The sequence below is a fragment of the Ceratosolen solmsi genome, unplaced genomic scaffold, assembly GCF_000503995.2.
Source record: "Ceratosolen solmsi marchali unplaced genomic scaffold, CerSol_1.0 scaffold47, whole genome shotgun sequence".
Taxonomy (NCBI): Eukaryota; Metazoa; Arthropoda; class Insecta; order Hymenoptera; family Agaonidae; genus Ceratosolen; species Ceratosolen solmsi.
The window spans coordinates 7,956,502-7,975,485 of NW_011948419.1; the positions used below are offsets into that span (position 1 = coordinate 7,956,502).

At 20.3% G+C, this 18,984-nt stretch overlaps 1 protein-coding gene across 1 annotated transcript; it reads right to left on the reverse strand.

The window, feature by feature from the left end:
* Positions 1-7,924: 7,924 nt before the first annotated feature.
* LOC105360649 (putative fatty acyl-CoA reductase CG5065) lies at positions 7,925-18,753 on the reverse strand. Its single transcript, XM_011497611.1, has 6 exons — positions 18,507-18,753; positions 13,842-14,081; positions 11,936-12,200; positions 10,949-11,251; positions 9,914-10,121; positions 7,925-8,524 (listed from the first exon to the last, which is right to left on the reverse strand). The coding sequence occupies exons 1-6, from the start codon at positions 18,708-18,710 to the stop codon at positions 8,215-8,217; spliced, it is 1,530 nt and encodes a 509-aa protein (XP_011495913.1). The 5' UTR covers positions 18,711-18,753; the 3' UTR covers positions 7,925-8,214.
* Between the last annotated feature and the right edge of the window lie 231 nt (positions 18,754-18,984).

Sequence of the window (18,984 nt, forward strand, 5' to 3'; positions counted from 1 at the left end):
AAAATAAGAAAATAGAATCTAAATAAGAATATCTTAAAAATTTGAGTAAAATAGTTTTTCGAATCTTATATCAATACTTCTGTAAAAATATACTTTGTTCTAAAACAATAAAAAAATTGCATTTATATATTAGAATTATCTATTACATAATTAAAAATTTTCAAAGATACAAATTGCTATAATGAAAATAAATAATAATATAAAACATTCGAATTAATTTATGATGATATTTCAAATATCCATTTATTTTCCATGTATTTATTTTTTTAATAGGGTTGAATCGAACGTTTACTCTTTATTGTAACAATTTTATTAAGACGTTTTTTATACAAACTAAAATATCTCATAAGAACGTATTATTAAATCTGTTACATGTGAATAGAAAGATTAAATAAATGTATAACAATTAAATAAAAAACTAATATTATACTTAAATTACTCAATATGTTTATTTAAAATAGGATTTAAAATTAAATTGAACTCTAATTTCTAATAGATGGTGTCATATGGTGATACATATTATACTGTCCATTTCTAATTTCATGTTTTCATCGTTTTTTTCTTTATTCACACTTGTTTTTAATTTTTTGTAAATACATATTTCATAGCGATCTGGTCACTAAGTAATATAATACAAAACTTTCTTGACCTCGTCTAAAAGTTGCATTTTTTCTTCTGAAAACCAATGATTGCAAAGCTATTGCATATATTTGCCGACGATGACGAAGAAAGATGACACCTCAAATGCTTTGTAACTACTTTATCGTTGAATAGCACTGTCGTCATAAATTTTTTCGCCATTGCCTTTCTAAGTATGTCAATGAGATTAAATAAAAATAATTTCCTTCGATTGATTAATTTTTTCACATTCTATAAAAAATAAATCCTAGGTTCAAGTTGGTAAGATTACACTTGTTTGTACTTACATAATTTATTGATATCTTATAAAAATATGTATAAATATAATAGATTATTTTTATATTTTAAATCTAAATTTAATAGTAAAAAATATTCAAATATAATATTTACTATTAAGAATTGTATAAGCGTAATAATATGCTATAGTACTTTGTTATGTATATTTATAATTTAAAATATTAATATACTGAATTTATTCTGAATAATAATAAATTACGTTTTTAATTATTATATCTCATATAGTGCAATGAGATTAATTACCATAGATTAAAAATTTTATTTTTTATTAAACTGTAAATAGAGATTTAATTAAAGCAAATGAACATGTTTACAAAAAAATTTAAATAAATTAATTAATATAATACAAATTTATATGCTTATCATTATTACCAAATTTAAAATATATTATTTTAAATATTTTTATTTGAAGTCTTGATACTGTAGATGCCAATTATCAAATTAATATACAATTTGAACTAAGCATTTTCATATTTTCAAATTAAATTTTGTATATTTTAATAACATTTTTTGAAAGACTTAGAGATATATGATATTCACATATTCAAATATTTTAGATAATAAATTATGCATGCATACTTTCATAATATTCATATTTTTGATAAAATATTAAAAACCTTCATTGTTTTCGCATTTTATTTATATTAAAATAAAAAAACAAATATTTTTAATTTATGCAAAATTTCAATTAAATTAACATACTTTAAAACATTTTTAAATATATGCATATACATTACTTTGACTGTTTACAGTTTATCTGCTTTTCATACATGAGTATGTGAGTTATTAATTTTTAATAACTTGATTATACGTGATATACGAAATAATTTGAAGGTATTATATCAATATGAAACCACATTTTTTCCATACGTGATATTTGATCATTTTAAAAAAATCGTATAGATACTATTTATTCACCTTCCGTATTTAAACATTATCGTATATTCATGCGTGCTTGTCTAATAATTTTTTCAAAACAGAAATTATAATTTACAGGAATCTTAAAAAGGTTCCGATTAAAATAATAATAAGTAAATTAAATATTATAGTTCAAAGCAGTAATTCAGTCATGCGTAAGAACTAAATTATATTTTTATGTTAAATCACAAATAATTACAGTAAATATTTTATTTAAATTTTTAATATTAATTAATTAAAAAATATATCTATTCCATGTTATACATTTCAAAATAATTATATATAGATTAATTTGTACTCTACATAGTTTATTCAATAATCATGTATGTCGATGCTTTTAAATGTATAATGAAATAATTATTGTTTAAATAATTATGTTGTGTGATTTAATTATTTTTAATCATAACCTAAAAATTAATAAAAATAATAAAAAATAAAATTATGTACAAAATATGAAATATGAAGAATTATATATGAACAAGTAAATATGAATATTTCACATTATAAAAATGTAACTAAATAAAATTCAATGTTATTACTGAATTTTGGTTGAACATGCAAAAATATTTTAAGTATCTAAAAGATACAAATGAAATACAAATAAGTTTAAACATTCTGTATCATCTTTTCTTTGCATAAAGTATTATTAAATGAAAATTCTTTTAAATCCAATTACTCCAATAACAAATTTACAAAAGTAATGATCAAACTACTGAATTTTTAAAAATAAAATATTTTGTATATTTTATATAAATTATATATAATTTATATTATTTTACTTTTAAATTTGAAAGTTCTTAATAAAAAAATTAGTTATTTATTATTAGAAATTTATTTTTATAAAATTACTTGAAATATTATTTGCAATAATAAATCTATTAATTTAAAAACACATTTAAATCATCTGACGATACTTATTCATATATATAAAATTTGCATATAATTGTATATCATTTTAATTTTCATTATATTCTTTAATAGTTAACATTTTAAAATGATTAAAAGCTTTTTGTTTTAAAAACAGTACAATAGGTAAATAAAAAGGCATAATTTTTCAGACGTACTACTAAAACTTCATTTTTAAATTATATATAACAAATTTCATTGTAAAAATACGACCAATTATTATATAATGAAAAAGAATGTAATATTTTTATTTTAAATTAAAATAAATGCAATTTTTTGCACTCACAAATAGTATATAATTATGTAATAATTGTCGAAAAATTAAATATAGACTATTTTAAGTATGAATCAATCTTATCTGCATGAAAAAGATATATTAATTATTTAAATTTGATGTAATTATTATCTATAATATTTTCTGTCTTATATAGTTTGATCATTCAATAGCATCAATGAGTAAATGTTCAACGCTAAGACTTATTTATCATATTGTTGAAAAATCCAGTCATCCGGTGGTCGAAGGACCAAAATGGTTGGATTAGACTATGTCCACCATAATTGTAGGAAAAGTGTAGTTAAGTGGAAAGGGTAATGCTTCAATTCAATATTCAACACATTGATTTTCGTGCTATTTATTGAGTTTTATTTGACAACTATACTAATATGATTCTACGTTAATGATGAGAATCGTTGAGATCTTGCCGGTCCTCGGTGGTTTCTACCTGATGATAGCATGCACTACTTGTATAGGTAGGAAGTCGTAAATGTCCGGATCCTCTTGATGAAGTGCTACTTGGTGGCATCTTGTTGCGAGTCTCCTCTTGATGTTACGTGTCGCGGAGTCCAGATAAACATTGTAGAACGTTCGAAAGTAAAGCTTTAGAATGTTCAAGACTTTTCGGAATCAAATATTTATAAAAATTCGAGTGCTAGAAGGATTATAAAATTCCGAGAGCAAAAGATCTTGAAAAGTTCTCCAATCCTGAACACATGTCTATATTATATCTGGCATTAATTAAAATCGTTTTTTAAGTTGATTATTATGCAAGACGTCTGAATGCCAAATATTTAAAAAAATACTATAAATAATACAAAAATATGTATTTTAAGTTTTAAATTATGATATAGAAATAAATATATAAATTAATATTTTAATTGATATTAGTACTAATTTGATCAAATTCGTAAAATTTAATTAGTTTCTATTATTTTTATATATACCTTATATTAGCTGAACATCGGATCTTGTAAGAATCAAAACATAATCTAGATTTAACTCTACTATATGATCGTTATTTTAAACACGTTTATTAAAATTAACAAATGATAAGTCGTCGACAAGCAAATTTTATATGCAAATGTATTTTAATCAATCACATTTTTCTTAATAAGGTTTATACTGAGATATGAAATATAACAACAATTTCAATGTATAAAAACTTAAAAAATAATTGAAATAATTGAATTGTTTAATTAATATTGTTTAAGTAATTTAAATAAATTATTAATTTTAATTAAATTTATAAAATGTATTTAACACTTATAAGTAATCAAAACTATATACGAAATCGTTTTTATTGAATATAACATTACAGATACCTTAATTTAATATTGATATCAATATAAAATGTTCAACACAGCTTTTTGATCTCTAATAGTAAAAATTAATTAGTTAAAAATATATAAGATGTATTTAGTTAATTGAAAAAATAATTATGTTTACAAATAATTTATACTATAATTTTTCAAAGCAATTAAAATAAAATAGGGATAAAAGTTCATTTATGAAGTATTAAACTGTTAAAAGAAAACATGCTAAAAAATTATGTAAGGTAAAAAAGTTTGTGTTTTCAGAAAATGTGTCTGAAACTGTACAAAACATTCAAATTACTATTTATTTGTTTATTTTTGTTTCCTTTCAATTTTGTCTTGCAACTTGGTATAAAAATAGAAAGTTGGTCCAAAGCTATGTCGATACTCAATAAAAATTAATCACTACTGCATTCCCGTTATTTTATGCAACATTTATGAAAGGTAAATATATTATCTTAAGTTTTCATAATATCTGTTTTATTTCATTTTTTTATTACATCATTTATTTCATTCTAAAATTCTATTTCATTCAACATTATTCTAAGTTTTAATATATAACTTAAACATATTTTTTAACAAAAATCAAAGAAATTCAGCCCTATATTTTTTACATTTTTACTATTTTTTAGTCACATTTAATTCTCTGTTAAACATTATATAATATTTTATAATATCAAGAAACAAATAATATAGTAAAGTTTAAAGCAAATTATTATTTATTAATTTACTTCGAGAACAAATTTCAATTAATAATAAATTATTTTAGCTATTTGCTAATTTATTTTTAAATAAGCTTACAGAATGCATGAAATAGTTTTTTGAATAGCAATCTAAGTATTTCAATTTATTTATTAATTCAAGATATAAAGTCACATTGCATAAATTGAGAACTTATATTTGAATATTTCATATAAAATTTATATAATTAAAAAAAATTAATGTTACCTAATCGTATTGTATGATATATTATATTATAACATTAATCATATTTGATATTTAAACTCAGTCCTATGTTATATCTCTTATATATATTAATTATATCAAAAACAGAATGTTTGTATAAATATATTATCGAGTTATATTGAACAAAAAAACAGTGCATTATAAATTTGCGAATATAACTACTTATATATCAACTGCACAAGATAAAATTGAATTGCATTTAATACGATTATAAATACGACATTCGGTAAATTATTACTTAATAATCATAAATAAATTAAAGATAGTAATAGATGTTTCAAATATATCAGGTAACAATGATAATTACAAATAATTAATTACCAATAGTACATTTGGTAATTCGTTATAAAAATTAAAACATTTAATTAATACAATATTCATTTATCAAACATAATTCACGTTAAATGATAAAATAAAATTATCTTGACAATTTATACTACTATTAATAATTTGGATAATTGCCTGCAAGTAAATATTTGATGTAGAGATTCAAAGAGATATTATAAAAATATATTTTTAATATATTAATTATATGTTGAAACATTAAATATTACTATCTAAAAATTAAATTTAACATGAATAAAATAAAATAAAAAGGTACATTTTGACGACATATTAAATGAAGATGATGTTTTTAAAAAATATATATAAAATATTTGTTAACTATCTTATATACAGAAATTATTAATATAATATTTTTTCCAAATTAGTAATATTCATACTAATGACTAAGCGTTAGAAAACAATTTACCTATAAAACTTATAGAATTATATAAAAATTGAAATTAAGTTTAATTTTTATTGATAAAATTTTTTATTTGGTTATTTTACTGTAACTTATAAACAGTTTCTATTTATCTTAAAGAATTTCTTTTTCATAAAAAATCACTTATAACGTATTTATGTACATATATTTATGTTTAAAAATCATTTTTATAACTTTAAAACTTAGCAACACTAGGTATTCAATGTTTTATATATAAAAGAATTTATAAGTAATTTAATGTTTATTTTAATAAATAAACAACTATATAAAAATTAGATGCATTATAAGCATAAAAATAGAAGATAGATGATAAGCATATGTATATAAAAACAACTCATTATTATAAAGAACATGATTTATTACAATATAATTGAACTATATGTTAATTAAAAGATTGAAAAATATTAGTTCAGTATTCACTTATTAATATAATATTAAATAATTTAAAATAAAACTTTAGCGCTTTAAAACTGTCTAATTAATGCAATAGTCATTAAATTAAATGTATTCAGTTTACAAATTTAGTACATGGATTTATAATATAAATAATAAAATTATAGTAAATATTTAGAAAAGATTAATTTCTATATTTTGCATTTCCATTGTACATAAATTAAATTTGAAAATCTAGAATTTTTAATCTGGACTCAAGATTATTTAATTAACACACACATATATATATATGTATTATTTAAAATATTTTTATTGCTGTTTTATAAAATAATATTCTATATCAGTAATAATTTATCAAATTGTATTATTAAATTGAAGCAATTCAATAATCTGATTCTATTTTATCCATCGAATAGCAATTTAATGAAGAATTCGTTTTGTGAAGATGCATTTTATAAATTGTGGAGTGGGATGCATACACATATGTGTATATATATATATATATATATATATATATATATATATATATAAATATACATAATATATTCTTATGAAAATGAAATCTATTAATCATTAGCAATGTACTGCAGATATTGGGATCTGGTTATATATAACTCATCGATTTTTCACTACGCAAAAATAATTATAATATTAAAATAGAATTGGAAATACGAAAAAATTTAATAATAATGATATTATAATATAATAAATACAATATTATAATAATATTACTTGAATTATAATATTGATGAATAATTGTGTTACCTTCTTATTAATTCATACATTAATAAGACAACATACAATAATCAATCAATGTAATACATATGAAAATATGGATTTTCAGTATTTAACTATATAATATAACTATATAATTCAGATTATTAAAAAAAGGTGTATTTACATATACATTACATTGATGCATTCTTATATAAAAATTGTAATTTTATTTGTATCTTTGTTGTATAACTTATTTTATTTTAAAGATATAACACAAGTCGATAATGTAAATATAAGGTAAATTACATAAAAGGATATAAAATGAATAAACTTCTAATATAATAGTAAAAATATAATTGAATCCAGTAAATGAAAGTATATAAAATTTTCTAAAATTAACATTTAAAACCAAAATATAGTTATATATTATACAACGGTTTGTATTTACTTTAATGCAAAACTTTTAATATATTTATGCTTGAAAATTATTTCACAATTCTGATAAATACAACTTATATTTTAATCATAATATTTACAAATAAAAACATAAACATATAGTTATTAAAAAATAATGTAGTTTTCTGAATTACTATGTATTCAAATGAAATTAGATTAAAGTTCTATTTGTTGTGTAAAAATGTTAAGTGTTTTTCACAAGAACATTTTAAATTAATCCTTTTAATAAAATTTAACGAAAAATTAAAGCAATATATCAATAATTAAAACTTACCAAGCATCGAACATAGATTCTGGTTTAAATTTAAGTTATCATAGAATGGAGTGTGATATTCAAATAACGGCATTGAATTTACTGAATAATGAAAAATTCCTACGTTAAATAAACTCTATTTATCGTAAATTATCATCTTACATAAACATTTTTAATTTTTCACTAACAAAATACTAATTAACATTCATCATTCGCATGTCAACGTCAGCCAACATCTCGATCAACTGATATACGTGTATAAAGCTGGTATTCTATGGCACATACTGACAACAATACTCGAAGGGGATGTATATTAATCTACAAGTTCACTGGCATGAAAGGAGGTACCGATTATTGTCTTATAAGGAAGTAGGCAAGAATATATGAGCCAGCCAGCGAGTAACATAAATCCAATTTTAACGACTTGGTCTATAACGTAAAGATAAGCGAAGATGCGTCGAGCTCGAGGTAGAGTTGAAGGATCATCTTTGAGGTAATATTTTCTAGCTCCCAGAATATAATTGCTGATGAATTCGGACCACTTGATTTCCTTTACATTCATATAAAAGATTTTTCTGTCATGAAGGCTGAGACTCTCAAGTAGAGCTTTCTGATTCTCATTTCTACGATATATAAACAAATATGTAATTTAATCTAAAATTGTTGTAATTCTTAGGCATATATTATTTAATAAGATAAGAATCTTCGAAACTTTATATTATTATCTTATTATATTAATTAGTTATTTCTAAAATAAAAATATGTAATTGGTGTCATATGTGTTAAAGATGTTATAATGTGTTGTCATATGTTTTGAATACCGTCATAACGATAAGGAACATAAGTTAATTAACATAAGTATACATAAGAATAATTATAAGTTTTAATCAATTATAATTATGCGATATTATATAAAAACAAAAATTTCTAAAAAAAAATATATATTATATTTTCAGATTAAAAAATATTTATTTAATTTTAACAGATATCTAAAAATATAATTGAAATCTAATAGTACGTTACATACCAACAACATATAGCAAATAAATGACTCATCATCTTTGTTAAAACACATCATTTATACAAATAATAATTTTTTAATTTAATAATACACTGTATAATATATATTACTATTATTAAATAAATTAAATACATGCAATAATAAATAATGAAAAATAATAAAAGTGACGTTATTCTAATTTTCTTACATAAAACCTAAATTATGATTTAGTAAAATAAATATTTACGAAATTTCATAAAAAAAAGATGTATAACATTAATTTGTCTAAACTTTTTTTAGTTTCTTTATAAGTTTACAATTAACAATATAGTTGAAAGGTAAACATTTGCCTATATAATAATTTATATTTCAAAATTAAGTAAATATATCAAAATATTCTTATCTTTTATCAAGATTTTATTTTTTATTTATGATCATTGAAACAATTATACTTTTTTTTAAAAACTTAGAAAATGCGTTAGTAATAAAAAAGAAGTTCAAAATTTAGTTTACATCTACTGTAGTTAGTTATCTTTTTATAGATTTTTACTATAAATAACAAATCACACCGATCATTACCGTATGCATATTAAGATTTTTTTTGCAATTTTCTTTATAGATATTAATTAATTTTAATCAAAATTGATACGTAGAAAATTAAATAATTAATTTAATTAATTGAACATCGAATAAGTATACAATATTTTATTAATTTTTATGGTTATAAAAGACTAAAAGATATTCCTGAATCGGATTTAATAAAAATTTCAAACGTAATTATTAAAATAGCTAATTTATTAATAAATAATTTTTATAGATATAGGTTTAAAAATTATATTCGGTAAAAATAGTTTCGAAATTTCATATTAATAATACCGTATATAATATTTTAAATAATAGTTTTTGGTTAGATAATAAAGAATAAATCTATAAGCTTTTATAAAAATCTATTGTTTTTTAATAATAAGATTACTGTATTTATATTGATTTAGTAATAAATATCATTACTTACTTAAAAACCCATTCTTTCCTCATGTAATAATCGACTAGTTTGATTCCATAATGTATTCTATCTTGCACTTTAATGAGAAACGGTTTATTTCCAGTTAACATTAGAAGACCATCCAAAATATAAGCGGGAATCAATTGAAATAAGATTACAATCATAAAGTGAACAAATTTAGATGTTGTAAAATTTCCTCCAGGATACCACAAAGGTTCTGCAATTTTGAAATTAATAATTTGATATAAAAATGTATTTAAGTCTAAATAAATGTCTCAGATTTAATTAATACTACATACGTCAACCTTTTTTATTGTTATATATATATACATTGATTTCAAGAACTAAAAATGTAATTCTTTTATATTTAAGTAAATAAGTATAATAGTACTTATTACATATAAACTAAGGATATTATGTAACAGTTTTCCGTTTTTCTTTTAATCGTGGTTAAACCAAACTGTACATTGAAAATACATATCTTGTTAAATATTTGTATTAATTTATTATTATAATAGACTGACTTAAAATATATAAAAATATTAATAACCTATAATATTATAGCGAGTATATTTGAAAAATTACTAAAGATGAAAATCAATTAATATCAAAAGAAAGATTCAAACTATCTTAAGAATTACAATAAATTTCTGGCATGAGAATATAGGATTCAATAAAGAATGGTGTTAATGATGGATGGAATTCTATTAAGTTAAACAGTATGTAAACATAGTAAACTACTTTTTATTATAAGCTAATTCTAATACTCAATAGTTATTAGAAACGGTTGAAAATAATTTTTATAATATATAAAGAGAATAAAGTTTAACTTATTACAGTTTTACTACAAAAGATGAAAATATTTTATATAATAAAATATATCTCAATATTAGGAATTCTTTTCATAAAATTTTATATTCATAAGTTGAATTCATGTTAGATATATAAGATTAAATAGGCAATTATAAATGTATTATTAAAAATTTCGCATTTTATAAAATAATAAACTAATTATTAATAATAAAAATCAAAATATGTATTTACGTGAGAAGGGATTAGTAATGACACACTGCCTGCCAGTTTCGATAGCCTCTCCCCAAGTGATAGGATTTTCATCACTTAAAGTACTGTTGACAAAAAGAGTCTTCTCAGGTTTCTCCAGACCAACTTTCCAGGCAAGTGCTATAGTCATGTTGACAGCGAGGTCGCAAGGTATAAGATCAGCTTTATAGTGGGGCTTCCCAAGCATCGAACGTATGACGCCTTTGCCAGCGCCGATCATCAAACCGGTAGGCCCGTTTATGTTGTCTACCCAACCGCAATCAGGCTCCTTTAATGATCCTACCACTAAAATATTCACGAGATCCTTTTGGTTACAATTAAACTTGCTTATCGACTGATTATAAACATTTGACTTTGTATTATATTTTATACCCTGATTATTCTTAATTATTCGACTTATTTAGGTCAACAATAAAAACTTAAATATGACGATTAATACTTTGGAATAGCATACATTAACTTTACTTGCTTCAAAAGATTATACTAATGTAAGTTAAAGAAATGATCTATAAATACAATAGTAATAATAAGTACCACTAGCTTTCCATTCTATATAATACCGTTGCAATTAATATTAGACATCTTTTTTTACCTAAGTTGCCATTATTTCTTAGCTAATTTTGTAACATCTTTAGCAATTCACTTTTGTATTGCTTTATTTTAAATATAATTTGTTTGACATAATAATTAATAATACATTAATTAAAAACTAAAATTGTATTGTTTAAATTTTTACAATATTTATGAACATACATATATATTCAATTAATATAAAATATATATTGAAGTAACTAAAAAATTTAATTATATATATGTATATTTGAGTTTTTAAAATTATAGATAAAAATAGCTTTAGTAATCTCTCTTATACCATTTACAACGAATTTATCATATCTTTGATATTAACAAACTTGTGAATATTTTATAAATATATTAATTGGTTTCGAAATAAACTGAAATCGACTTTACCGATAGATGGTCGTAATATACCAGATGGTAAACCACATTTATTTACTAAATCTTCACCCAAAGCTTTAGTGAAGGCATAGGTATTTGGTTGTTCGCCGAGAAGATTAGGAGACATGGCGCTGACAATATTTTCAGGGATTTCGTCAACAATTTTCATTATTGCCTCGGGAGAGATGCTCACAGGATAATGTTTCTCGTATAACACTGTTTCATGGCAATGACAATAGGCTGTAGATACGTGAATAAAGGAGTCCAGGTTTTTCAACTACAAAAAAACAACATTTTTGGTTATAAAATAAAATTTATTGCAATGAATTTATCTTCCTTTTCAATATTTGGCTGTATTCTGAAGTTAATTCCAAGATAATTTCTACAATTCTATTTTTGGAATTTTTTAGAGCTAATTAAATGATTGTATTAAAAACATTTTTATAAAATTGCTTACCATTATAATAATAACAGTACAACCCGAATGTATTTTTGTTTTTATTACCTCATCAAATGGCAATCATTGTTAAAAACACACAATAAAATCATTAAAGAAACTTCAGAATTATATAGATAATAATGACAATAGAATTAATTGAAAATTAATGTTTATAATGCAAATTATACCATAATTAGACAACAATTATACGAAAAACAGAAACAATAAAATCTTAGCTTAAAAGGTAATATAATCTAGTAAAATATTATTATTTACAATATTCATATAATGAGAATGCTTTAACATAATTTTAATAGTAATAAAATGTTATAAATATTTTTTTTACAAAAAAACATATGAATTTAAAACATGAAAATTAATTTTTTTAGTTATCATTATTGAAAAGATAGTGGAATAAAAAAATACTTGAAAATAAAATCTCTATTATATATAATCTCAATTATTAATATATGCTATTTCCTTATAGTTATTTTATTTAAATGTTAAAATATATAAATTGATATAATTTTTTTTTCTTAGATAATTTATTTAATAAAACACTTTAATACAGATGTATTTATGTTCTAGAATAAAATTAACAGAAACTGAATTTACGATTTGAAAACACTTTTTAAAATTATTATTAAAACTAAAAATTCGCAATTTTTTAAGTTATGAATCTTCTGTTTATAAAAATTAATGAATTTCATAATCTTTAATTAGGAATTGAACTTTAAGTTATAACAAAAAAAATCAATGTAAAATAAAAGGATTATTCTTATATATTTAAAAGTAGTTTTTATTCATTATAAATATTATAAAATAGTGTTAGAATAAGGAAAGATTAAAAATAAAAAACAATAAAAACAGTCATTTTTAATTATACTTATTTTAATAATGAAAGTAAAAATGGGACGCAAATGTATATTCACTGAATATAAATGAATTATTATTTCTTCTATTTATTCAAACAGTCAATTCTACATAATATTAATAAAAAGAATTTTTTTTATGTATATTTTAAGCTGGTAAAAAACTGTAAAATTTCTTGCACCAGTATATTTTGTTTCAGTACTATATTTTTCTTAGAATATTTTATGAAATACATAGATATATCAAGTTCACTTAGTTTATTATAATTAATCACATTATATATAATGGAGACAACCTGTTTTTTTTTCATTTTAAATATGTAAAATATTTTTATTTTGGATAATGTGTTAAATTTAAACTTCCTGTAATATGCTTTAAAATTGATAAAAATATTGAATTGAATATTTATCTCAATTTGGCAATTCCTATTTAGCCTTCTATACGTTTTAAATTGAGATAAGCAATAGATTATTTTTCGAAATTATATTAATTTGAATTCAATTATATTATATTGCCTTATTTTTAATAAAAATGTCAAAAATGAACGGACGGAAAAAAGAATTTTTATTTTACAAAGAATAAAAGATTGAATAAATCGTATGATACCTGTTTTGCAAGAGCAATTACATTAGCAGTGCCTTTAGTGTTCATAGTAACAGCGCTTTTGAGTGGCACATCAAAACGCACATTAGCTGCCATATTAATAACAACAGAAACATTGTTCTTTATAATATTTGCATCATCTGTTGACATTCCAAGTCCATCACACGTGGTGTCACCCGGTACAACAACTAGCTTTTTTAGCCTTTCCGGGTGATTCTCCCGCAGTAATCTAAACGGTTCTTGCTGAAAATTAAATACGACGTTGAATAAATTACGAGCTAATAAAAAATTATGTGGAAAATGGAAATACCAAATTTTTATTTCAATAGATATATTTTTAATAACTATTCTTTTAAGATAATAGACTTTAAATAATAATATGAAATACTGACTTTTCAAATTATATCATCTAATTGATAAATTCATTGTACTAATATTTTATTTAGCGAAATTTATATTCAATCATAATATATGATTATATTTGTAACAAATGTAGGAAAAATATTGTATAATATATTTAATGATTATATAGTTATTATTTTTATTTTTATTTTAATTACTATAGCTATGAATATTGAAGTACATATTTTATTATAATTTATTTATTATTTTAATTAGAAAAGTATAAACGATATTTTATCAATGTAAGGATTATTTTATAAGTAATTTCATTTATGAACAAGTTTATATTTTTAAGAAATATATTTTTTCATTTCAATTATTAATTTTATTTAACTTACTTAACACAAATATTTAATCTATTTAAAATATTTAAAATAAAAAAAATTTTAATTTTTTAAAATTTCATTATTTATTAACATTTCATATTTATTTTCAAGCTGGAAGATTAACTTCAATTAGTTCTAATTGTAATATATTATTAAGTAATTCATTATGTGTTAATCATTTAACATTCTCATAATAAGTAGTAATAGATTATAAGAAATAATCATATGTACTTTAAATTTATATAAATATAAGCAATGATAAAATTAGTTTACCTTTCCTTGTTTATATCATAATTAAATATGGAATAATAATAATACGAATGTACCGTAACATATAAATATAAAAATTTGTTAAAAGTTTTCATATAATATGTAAACACACTTTGATTGCATAGCTAACTACTAAGTTCAAGAAAGAGAAATGCATAAAATGAAATTTGTAAATATAATGACATTAAATAACTTGATCAAATGCTTTGATTAAGTATAAATGTAAAAGTGATCTTTATTACATTTCAAGTAGAGTCTATATAATTTAAAATAGTTACCCTAAATTATGCAATTTAATACTGAATTTAATGAGTAGATGAACTCTATAATAAGCAATTTATCATAGAAATTAACTCAGCTTTAATACGTTTGATATTGTATTCATATAAAACTTATCATTTAATTTATATTTATCATAACCATTTTTCAATTTAATTCTAATTTTATTATAGCTGACAAAAAAATTAAATTAAATTAAATTAAACAATAAATTGAGTAAATCGAAAAATTTGTACTTAATTAAGATATACTAATTAATCATAAACATAATTTCTAAAATTGATATCGACAATGGTTTATTATTATTAAATGAATGTATTTAATCATGAAAATTTAACATAAGAATACATTGTCAAATATTTTTAATATTTTTCATGAAGAGTAAAAATATATGAGACTAAAAAATATAAAAAATATTGTTACATGACATAATGTAAAAGTATTTTGCAGATGACAAACTTTAATAATGGATAGTTTATGAATCAATCTATGAAAAAATTGATTATTAATATAAAATATTTAATTATAAATAATAAAAATTTCAAGAAATTTCAATATATTTTTATTAAAAATACAATTTATATTTATTTAAATTTATTTAAATTTAATTAACGACTATTTCCTACTATATTATAATAATTGTACGATTTTTTATATTTATAGTTTTTTATAAAAAATTTATAAAATTTCCTTTAATGTATTTATGTACTTATAATGTATAACCACACTTTTAAAAATAATGAAATCTTGAAATTTATAATATATTTAATCGATTTAAATTTTACTTTCTAAAATTTCGACATTTTTGTTAGATAAAACAAGTTTTATAGCAATATTGAGATAATTTAAAATTTCATCATGAGCTAATAGGCGATAAAAAACGTTGCAGAATCTAGGTAGGAATTATACAGTCTTAACTTTCTATTATACACCAATTTTATGTCAAAATTATGATTTCTTTTTGTTCGCGTTGTCCATCATTAATACTTAATTATAATAATAAATAGTAATATAAAACTTAAATAATAACATTATAGAAAAATTATTATATAAAATAAAACATAAAAATCTAATGAATTGTTTCTGTTGTGAAAAGTAATTTTTGTTATATTTTGCGATTTATTATTTATTGTTAAATCGAAGTTTACTTTGTTTATTACTTTAAATTTAATTTATTTTTATTTTAATCCAAATTTAATACAAATCATTATATTAAATCATCAATATGAAATATTCTATTTTAATACAAATTATTATATTTTGAAATTTTTAAGTAATTTTAATAATTGATAATTATTTATTTGATTTTTCGACTAATTAAAAAGATTGTTTATTTCATAAAATTATATTTTTTTTAATTTTATTAAAATAAATTGCACTTTTATATTTGGAATTAGAAAATCACTACATAAAATAATTGTACAAATAGAACAATTTAAAAAATAAAACATCTAAAAGTATTCTAATTAATAACAATAATGTACGCACAAGTATCAAAGACTTTCAATAAAAAATTTAAATAGCTGTTTATTATATTTTAAAATATAGATTTTAATTAATTAGTACCATAAGCTATTTTAATAGAGTCAAGAATATTATTTTCCTTGTTTGATGTTCTGACTCATTTCTATAAGTATTTTTCAATGAGTATGCTTTTGAATGATAAGGATTCTGTTTAGACATATTTCTTTATATACAAGTATAAATACAAAAGGAATAGATAAGATTAATTAATTATTTTTCACAATTATTGTTGAAAAGTGATTTTATGGTTTCAAAATGTAAATGTTTTTATTGGCTCCTTATAGAAGTACATATTAATGGTTATTTTAATGATTTCTATTTATACAATACACAGTTAAACAGTTAAAAGCAATTTTTAATAAGTTCATTAATTCAGAATACTTACTGTATCAAAAGTAAAAGTTAATTATTGAAATGATAAATTGAAAATTAATGATTATATTTAAATATAAATAAATACATATTTAGAAATTAATATTTATATGAGAAAAACTCGGTTTTAAGCCTGATTGAATTAACATAATTACTATCTATTTAAAAAAAAAAGTTTATTATTGTTCCATTTCTTTAAAAAAATACAGTTTCTCTATATTATCAAAGATTTGATGAATTAGAATAAATATAAAAATTGAAAAATTAATATATTTAGTACATACATAGCATTTTATTGCACGTAAATTGTATAATCAATTTAAAAATATTTGTTATACAATTTAATTTAATTTATAAATTTGATGTAATTTATTAATTTACAATAATAAATTAATTAAGTATCCAGCCTTGAATATATTAATTAATATATATCTAATGACATAATATAAATGCTAACGATACATACTTTTCTTAAGAAACAAGACCTATTGCAATATAGCGGCAAAATAGTGCAATAAAAAAGCATTGTCATGACAAATTATCAGATACAAAACAAAGAAATATAGTTTTATGAATTTAAATGTAATCTCTTATCGGAGTGTTCAATTTAGACGAACTCATGTTATTATACTACGTACGAATTTTAATATTAAATAATATTTAATATTACATAATACATATAAATTTTAACATTAAATAATATTTAATATTATATATCACATATGCATATTACTATTAAATAATATATAATATTACATACAGCATATGAATGTTAATATTAGATCTATGAATTATTGAAATAATGTTAAATAGGTAATAGAATAAATTCCAATGATTTTCGAATAAAATTAAAAAATTTTAAAAAAATGTTTGAAAGGATTTATTATCAGTTAAATAATTTAAAAAATATTATTAATTACAACATCGAGTATTGAATTATAAATGCTGATACATAGATTTTTGAAAGAAAATGTTTCGAAGTAAAAATAAACTTTAATATTATTCCTTTTTTTCGAAATACTTTTAAAGTATTTTTTGTAAAAATTTGAATATAAAATATATTAATTTTTTATCTAAAATTTGAAATAAATTATATACTAAAGCATAATAAGTAAACAGATCTCAAAATTTGTTTTTTTTTTAAAATAAAGTTCTCTTAAAAATCCATACAATTTAGATACTGTTAATATCTGTACTCATATAGTCAGTAAATTAGGCCAATTTATTAAAAAATTCCATTCCATTTATTAAATTTTTTAAAAATATTAATAATATTAAATTAAATTTTTTAACGTTATTGGTCAGATCAAATATATGCCAGGATCTTCAGCAATTTAGCATTTTAAAATATTTTAGCAATATTTTTGAATACTAATTTTTATGTAAAGTTGTCATTATTTGCTTTTTAATAATTTAAGATGTACATCATTGTAAGTAACTAATAAACAATTAATTTTAGATATCTAAAATATATGGTAAATTATAAAATACGAACCTGTACTAAAGTCGAAATTCGATTTTTTGAAGGAATACCTTTTTTTTCTCTTATTATTAAATAGATCGCTTCAACTTCCGGGCAGCTCTTGAGGAACTTCGACACCAAAACCTTTCCCATAAAACCAGTACCGCCCGTAACCAATACATGTCTACCCTGAAACCACTCTGTAATACTTGGTTTTTCCGAGCCCATGTTAGTCATTTTGTTGTCGTTTAAGAAGTGACCGTAAATGATACTAAATTTATACGCCTGAAAAAAGGTAAATACATTTCAATTCATTTCATTATTTTGTAACAATGACTTACAAAACGTATCAATAAAATTAACCTTTATTGGTAATATATAATGAATTTTACCCAGTAATCTAAAAAAATTCTACGCAGTAAGAAAATATTTAATGTTTTAAAAAATAAACTATCAGGCTTCTAAAGTAAAACAATATTTCAATTTAAATAACGTTGAATCAATACTAATA